Genomic DNA, 8,269 nt, shown 5'->3' with positions numbered 1-8,269 from the left:
TATCTCCAATAAACCACTAGAAAACTGGAAGTGGCGCTGTGGCTCAAGTGGTAGAGCACTAGCCTTGAGCTGAAGGGCTAAGGGACAGCACCCAGGCCTAGAGTTCAAGCCCCATGACCGACAAAAAAAAAAATTCTCCAGATAGAAATAGCTACTAAAAATACTTTAAAATATCTACTAAAATATTTTTCTTACAGCTTTTTAGATTTTAATATAGTTATGATTTATATATAAGCTAATCTGTTTTAATGAAGAAAGTTATTGAATTTAAATTTAACAGTAATGGATGACAAGGATTTGTAATGTGTCATTTGCTCATTTAATGATTATTTTCTTGTGCAGTTTGCACCACAGATCACATTTTTCACAACAGTGTCATATTGTTGACAAGTGTTAGATTTTTACTGTGTTCACTAGAGATTCTGCTTTTAGCTTTCTTTTATAGTGCCATTTTCTGGATCTGGATTTAAGGTAGTGGTGGCTTCATGGAGTAAGTTAGGATGTAATTCTTGTGTTTATGTTTACTGGAAGAGATTTTAGAATGTTGGGTGCAATATGCCAGAGAATTTGTCTGTTTTGAAAATTTATCTGTTAATGATGATTGATTTATTTTAGTAGTTAACAAATTTATTCAGATTGCCTGTGGCTTGTGTAAGTTTTCAGCAACTGTGTCTTTCAAGGTATTGTTTCATTTCCTCTAGCTGAGGTGTTTTTTTTTTTTTCCTTGTGCATCAGGCTTGACCTCAGGGCCTGGGTGCTGTTCTTGAGCTCTTTGCTTGGGCTAGTTAGTGCTCTACCTCTTTGAGCCACATCATCACTAATGGTTTTCTGGTGGTTAATTAGAGATAAATGTCTCATGGACTTTTCTTCTGCCCAGGCTGGCTTTGAACTTCACATCTCAGCCTCCTGAGTACCTAGGATTATGGAAGTGAGCCACCAGTTCCCACCTTCCTCTAGACTCTTGTATTTGTGGGCATGGAATTAGCATTTCTCAATTATCCTCTTGAGGTCTCTGATTAATGTTCTTGTTCTGTCCCAATTTACTGTTTAAAGTTTACATAGTTGGCCTACTTTGTTGTGATGAGTGTTAGCAAAGTTTTTCTCTATATCTTTGCTTTTTATGTGTACATGTCTCTGTATTTAAAGAGGATTACTTAATAGTGCATGGTTGATTGCAATCTGTAAATTGGCATATTTAAAATGATTATAAATGCTATTAGGATCACATTATTGTTTGTTGTCCTTTCTTTGTTTCTATTTTTGTCTGGTACTCTTCTACTGCCTTTTGTCATTTTCAAAATGAATGTTATATATATATATATATATATATATATACATATATTTCCATTTTTTCTCTTCTTAGCGTATCAATTGACTGATCTACAAAATATCATATAAATATAAAATATACCAGGTAGGTTCTTAAAAATATGAAAACAGATTTAAATGGTTCTTTAGTAGCTGTTTGGTGAATGAATATATATTTATCTTAAGTGCTAATTTTGTATTAAAGTGATGGTTTTTCCATTGTAGGAGATTTTTAAACCTAAAGACTATATTGATCATCAGAAGGATAAAGTTTCTCTAACTTTGGCTCGTCTGGCTCAACATGTTGAAGTGGAAAAACAGCAAAAAGAAGAGAAGAATAGAGCATTCAGGGTATGTGTCTATAATAGTGATGCAAATAGAAGTCTTTAATTAAAGACTTGATTGAGGGACTGGGAAGGTGGCTCAGTGGTAGAGCGCTTGCCTTGCATACATGAGGCCTTGCCTTGCATACATGAGTCCCTGGGTTCGATTCCTCAGCACCACATAAGCAAAAAGAAAAAAGCTGGAAGTGGAGCTATGGCTCAAGTGGTAGAGCGCTAGCCTTGAGCTGAAGAGCTGAGGGACAGCGCCTAGGCCCAGAGTTCAGATGTGGGCAACTGAACCCCCCCCCAAAAAAAAAATCTATTATGACAATGTAGGTTGTAGCAAACTTTGAACATGTTAATCCTGGAGCATGAACTCAGGACCTGGGTGCTATCCCTTGAACTTTTGTGCTCAAGGCTAGTGTTCTGCCACTTGGCACCATAGCTCCATTTCCAGCTTTTTGGTAGTTAGAGATAAGAGTCTCACAGACTTTCTTGCTTGAGCTGGCTTTGAACTGCTGTCCTCATATCTCAGCCTCATGAGTAGCCAAGATTACAGGAGTGAGCCACCAGCACCCAGCTTGAACTTTTATTTTGATAAATGCTTTTCTTTATAGATTTCTAACTATAGAGTACTTGGGATAAAGAGAACCAGTATTTTATGATCATGATATTTTAAAATCTTTTCTTCAAGGAAGCTAGTAGTAATTATTAGTCAACTGAGTTCTTTTTTTAATATCTTTAGGAAAAAATTGATTTTCAGCATGCTCATGGGTTACAAGAATTGGAATTTATTCGAGGACATTCTGACACAGAAGCAGCAAGACTATGTGTGGACCAGTGGCTAAAAATGCCAGGTATTATGATTATCACCCCTAGCCTCGAAAGTTTTAACAAGGATTGAGTTTAGTATAGCAGGAGAAATTACTGAACTTCATGTTAATCTTAGTGCAGGAAGAATGTTCATGTCATATAAACATACCAGGTATACCCCTACCTTTCTAGTGCTGGGATTAAATATACACCGCTGTAACCAGCTTGATCTATTTTTTGTATATCTTTACAGTGGGACTTATTTACATAAATCTAGCTACTTACTAATTTTAAAACAGTGTTCTCTATATTATTTAGTGGAAAAGTTTAGAGTATATCTTGTCTTTCCACGTGGGAGATAGGGCTAAAAGCAGGACTGGTGATACAGCTCAGTGATCCATGCTCAGCATGTCCAAGGCAGCAGCACGCACAGTTATCAGTACAAAGACTAAAGTATGATCAGTGCTATCCTATCCATTTCCTTATTGTCTGAATACATGTATATGAATTTTGATAGACAGTTGCAATACCACATAAGGAGTGAAAGCAGTTTTAAAATCTTAAATGTATACAGCTGTTTGTAGAGTAAAAAACTAAGTTATGCTATTGAAAAGTTTTAATTTGGTTAGATGCTTAGAGGCTTTGTATGTACTGTCATAAAAATACTATTATAAATTATTTAAGGAATTTCTGTGAAACAGTTCAGAAGAGCTATTAAAGAAGTAATGAAACTACCAGTGTGTCAGAATCCTCCTGACGATTTGCAGTTCTTAAACAGCATACCTAAAATTTCCATTATATGTCAGATGTTGGAATTTTCTTGGAATTGTCAATGGTAGATAAAAAGAAACGACAACAATGGACAAGCTTTACTAATTGAATTTTTTAAGGGGAAAAGAGAAAAATAGAATAAATACAAAGGGAAGAGATAACAGTAAGTAAAACATGGCTCTGTGTGCTATATATTTGTTCTTACTGAGACCTGCATTAGTTGATGTCTAGGTTGGAGCTGATGGATCAATGGCTGGATTCCTAAGGAAAGAATTCTCACCCTTCTTTGCCTCCCTGCCTTCTTTATGCCCCCGTCAGCTACACCGAGCTCAGGCCCTCTTTAACTCAACCACATAGAACATTTACAATTATTAAAATGACAAAAATTGGAAGAAAAACATTTTTACCATCTTATAGAAGTGAAATGAAGGAAGCAGAAGCTTATTGATTTTCTAATACATTTAGCCTTTAATATTTCTTGTTTGAATTTTTGAAAATTTTCTTACCCTTAATGTAATTTGGAGATGTTAAAGGGCATTTTTGTCAAAGAGATCATAAACAGTTAAAATTAGAACCCAACAGTTGACACTGTGTTGTAATTTTCCGTGTGTGTGTGTGTGTGTGTGTGTGTGTGTGTGTGTGTGTGTGTGTGTGTGTGTGTGTGTGTGTGTGTGTGTGTGTGTGAGAGAGAGAGAGGAGATGTACTGCTTGAGGCTTGAGCACTGTCCCTAGCTCTTTTGCTGAAGACTAGCACTCTACCACTTTGAGCCACAGCTTCCCTTCTGGTTTTCTGGTAGTTAATTGAAGATAAGAGTCTCATAGATTTTCCTGCCCATGATGGATTTAAACTGTGATCCTCACATTACAGAGTAGCTAAGATTACAAGCATGAGCCACCAGTGCCCAGCTTGTCATAATTTTGTTTACCAGTCCAAAAGAAAAGTATATAAAATAGTAACACAAATTTATATTTTGTTGCAGGACTCAAAATAGGCACAATTAATTCTGGAACAAGGAATTCATTCCGGAAAGGAGGACAAATGCAGAAGTCTGAGAAGCCAGTTTCATGCCCGATAATGCAGTGTAACAAGGAATTTGACAATGGCCATCTTCTCTTAGGACATCTGAAAAGGTAAGTAGGATATTCTGAGTGGTGGATGCTGAGGATAAGTGAATTAAAAAATAATTTATTCATGGTAGAGCGCTCGTCTTGAGCTGAAGAGCTGAGGGACAGCGCCCAGGCCCAGAGTTCAAACCCCACGACCGACAAAAAAAAAAAAAAATAATAATTTATTCATTTATTTCTGATTGCTGTCGTGTTGTGGATTTGTGCATGTAAGAAAAACTACAAATACTAAGCTGAATTTGTTCAATGAAAATTGGATCTACCTCTGCCATTACTTGCTTTGTATTTGAAACTCAAGTTTTTTTTTTTGGTCCCATTTTGATTTGATCTCATTTAGATTTAGATTTCCTAGAAGGCTTGATGAAATAAGATTTTTCCAGTGATACTCTTGTCTTTAGTATATAGTTTGTATTTTCCTTTAATCATGTCTCATAAAATTTTTTTTTTTGGGGGGGGTCCGGTCATGGGGCCTGAACTGTGGGCACTGTCCTTCAGCTCAAGGCTAGCGCTCTACCACTTGAGCCACAGCGCCACTTCCGGCTTTTTTCTTTTTTCTTTATGTGGTGCTGAGGAATCGAACCCAGGGCCTCATGCATGCAAGGCAAGCGCTCTACCACTGAGCCATCTTCCTAGCCCCCAATCTATTTTTGAAACAGTTCTTACTATGGATGTAGCCAACCTGGCCCATGTTCTAGCACCAGGCCTAACTCACTGTAGTTTCAGGCTGGCTTCAGATTTGAAATCCTATCTCATTTTACTGATGAGTGCTGGGCTTACAGGCCTACACCATCACTGCTGGCGTTCCAGGCCAATTCTTATTTACTAAATGGGAGTTGGCGAGTGTATGGCACTTAGCGCTCTAAACTGTAATACATTTCAGGCTTATAGGTGCAATTTAAAATCAAGCCGGGTGCTGGTAGCTTATGCCTGTAATCCTAGTTATTCAGGAGGCTGAGATCTGAGGATTGAGGTTCATAGCCAGCTTGGGCAGGAAAGTCTGTGAGACTGTTTATCTCCAATAAATTACTCAGACAAAGCTCAAAGTAGTGCTGTGGCTCAAGTGGTAGAATGCTAGCCTTGAACACAAAAGAGGCTCAGGGATAGTACCCGGGCCTGAGTTCGAGCCCCAGGACTGGAAAAATAAAATCAACTCTACCTGTGGTGTTTTCTCACTAGATCCAATATTATTAATGTATTTGTCTGAGGCTAATCAAGTAGAAACTCTCTAGTAAAAATATTTAGTATATAATTAACTTAATTTTGAGCAATTTTTGCTAAACTTATTTAAGAAAATTTGTTCTTTGAGAAAGCTACAAATATTTTGCCCTGTACTTACATCCCAATCAGGAATAGAGGAAGGTCCTATCTCAGCTGAATAAGCCTTTATTTTGAAGTTTCATTTTTCTATTTTACTGAGTGTACTTTTAGTATTTAAAATCGTAAGTTGGGCACTGGTGGCTCATGTGTGTAATTCTGGCTACTTAAGAGAGGAAGGACTGTACTTGAGGTCATCCCAGGCAGAAGCATTCTCAAGATCCTATCTCAAAAAATAACTAGCAAAAAATAGGGCTCAGGTGGTAGAATGCTAGGAAGGAAAGCCTGTGAGAATTGTCTCCAATAAATACAAAAAATGCTGGAAGTGGTGCCATGTCTCAAGTGGTAGAGCACTAACCTTAAGCACAAAAGCTCAGGGGCAGCACCCAGGCCCTGAGTTCAAGCTCCAGACTGGCACCTCCCTCCCCCCAAAAGAAAAAGATGATATTTGTCTTCAAACCTGTGAAAATATTTTCCTAGTAGTTAGGATTAAGCCAATTGAAGTGTAAATTGATTTGCTTTAATTCTGTTTTGTGTATATATGTATGTGTGCATGAACGTACATATATATATATGAATGTATGTATGTGTTTGTATGTATGTACATATGTATGGGGAAGATTGTGTTGTTCAGGCTTGTCTTTGGTGCATGGGCTCAAGCAGTCCTTCTACCTCAGCCTTCCAAGTAACTTGGTTTATAGGTGTGTAGGTCATCACACTATTCTTAAATCTTTATTTCTTTAGAAATATACTATTTATTTATTTAGTCTGAGACCAAGACTTGAATTCAGTGTGTAGATGTTTGCTTTCTTTCATTGGCTGGCACTCTTCAACCTGAACCATGCCTCCAGTTTCTACAAAATATATTTTAATTGTACCAAATTAGTTGGTTTATTTTGGCATTTAATGCATGCATGTAATATTCTCTACTATTGTCTTCCTTTCCCCTTTATGCTGGTCCTTGTATGCCAAATAGTCTATACTTTTTCTTTTTTTTAAAATTTAAACTCCAAATGCCAGAGAAACAGGCAAATATATGTCTTCCTAAGTCCAACCTTTTTCATTTAACACGATGATCTCCAATTCCATCCTTCCACAAATACATAATTGCTGTCTTCTCTACTGTACATGTATATGTATATACATATATCGTACTCTATTGTATATGCATACAGACCACATTTTCTTTATATATAGTTCATTGATTGATGGGCCCTTAGGTTGATTCTGTAACTTGGCTGTTGTGAACAGTCCCACAATAGTGAACAGTCCCACAATAAACATGAGTGTGTTAGTGTATTCCAGATATACTTGATCTTGTGCTTTGCGGGGTAGCTACACTTACCATAGGTTGACTTCTGAAGGTATCAGGCCTTACAGCATGGTGACAGCCCCCGTGTATGTATGTGTCCCTTGGGCATCTTGCTTCTGCCATGGAGACCAAAAGACTATTTTCATTTTGATTAGCGTGCAGTACAGTCTTAGTGGGTTTTGCTTATTTGTTTACTTTTTTACTTGTGTGTGTCATCACTGGGTTTTCAACTCCGGGCCTTGCACTTGTTCATCTTGCTTGGTTGGCGCTCTTGCCACTTGAGCATGCTGCCAAGTTATTTTGGAGATGGACTCTAATAAGCTGGTTTTGAACCACAGTCCTTCAGATCTTAGCCACCTCAATAGCTAGGATTACATGTGTAAAGCTACTGGTGCTCAGCTTCCCAATGCTGTTTTACTTTGTATTGACCTGATGGCCAAAAACATTGAAAATCTCTTTTTGTATTTATTGGCCATTCTTTTGAGAACTATGAAGTTGTTAGCCCCTTTATGCATTGGACCTCTTGTTTAAACATGGTTTTGAGTTCTTTACACATTCGGATGTTGATCTGGTATATGAATTGCTGTGTCTACCATTCTGTAAACTGTCTCTTTACTATGGTCATTCTTTCTTTTGCTGTGCAGTAGCTTTTTTTTTAAAATTATTTTGCTGGTCCTGGGACTGGAACTCAGGGCCTGGACTCTGTTGCTGAGCCTCTCTGTGCTCAGCCACTTGAGCCACAATGCCACTTCCACCTTTTTCTGAGTAGTTTATTAGAGATACTCTATGGTATAAATAAGCAGTTTAAACCAACTCCATTATATTCCCAAATAACAAAGATTGAGATCCTTAATACATTTATCTATTCTTGTTCATAAATAATATTAAAATAAAGTTTGTTAAATTTGATTACATGTGTTCATTATAGAAAAATTAGTAGATTAAAAAAATTCTCCAGGGCTGGGAAGGTGGCTCAGTGGTAGAGCGCTTGCCCTGCATGCATGAGGCCCTGGGTTCGATTCCTCAGCACCACATAAGCAGAAAAAGTCAGAAGTGGCGCTGTGGCTCAAGGGGTAGGGCGCTAGCCTTAAGCTGAAGAGCTGAGGGACAGCGCCCAGGCTCAGAGTCCAGGCCCCACAACTGGCAAAAAAAAAAAAAAAAATTCTCCATAGCTACTCAGGAGGCTGAGATCTGAGAATCACGGTTCAAAGCCAGCCTGGGCAGGAGAGACCGTGAGACTCCTATCTCCAATAAACCACCAGAAAACCGGAAGTGGCGCTGTAGCTCAAGTGGTAGAGCACTA

General features: G+C 37.9%; 1 protein-coding gene across 1 annotated transcript in view; it reads left to right on the top strand.

The window, feature by feature from the left end:
* LOC105987804 (zinc finger protein 451-like) overlaps positions 1–8,269 on the top strand; it is a 56,975-nt gene that overhangs the window by 23,940 nt on the left and 24,766 nt on the right. Inside the window, exons 2-4 of the mRNA XM_013019181.1 lie at positions 1,534–1,659; positions 2,377–2,488; positions 4,196–4,346. Coding sequence (XP_012874635.1) covers positions 2,482–2,488; positions 4,196–4,346 — 158 coding nt within the window. The 5' untranslated portion in view covers positions 1,534–1,659; positions 2,377–2,481. The remainder of the gene's footprint in view (positions 1–1,533; positions 1,660–2,376; positions 2,489–4,195; positions 4,347–8,269) is intronic.

The sequence above is a fragment of the Dipodomys ordii genome, unplaced genomic scaffold, assembly GCF_000151885.1.
Source record: "Dipodomys ordii isolate 6190 unplaced genomic scaffold, Dord_2.0 Scaffold44, whole genome shotgun sequence".
Classification (NCBI taxonomy): Eukaryota; Metazoa; Chordata; class Mammalia; order Rodentia; family Heteromyidae; genus Dipodomys; species Dipodomys ordii.
This window is presented reverse-complemented; position numbering and strand designations above follow the sequence as displayed.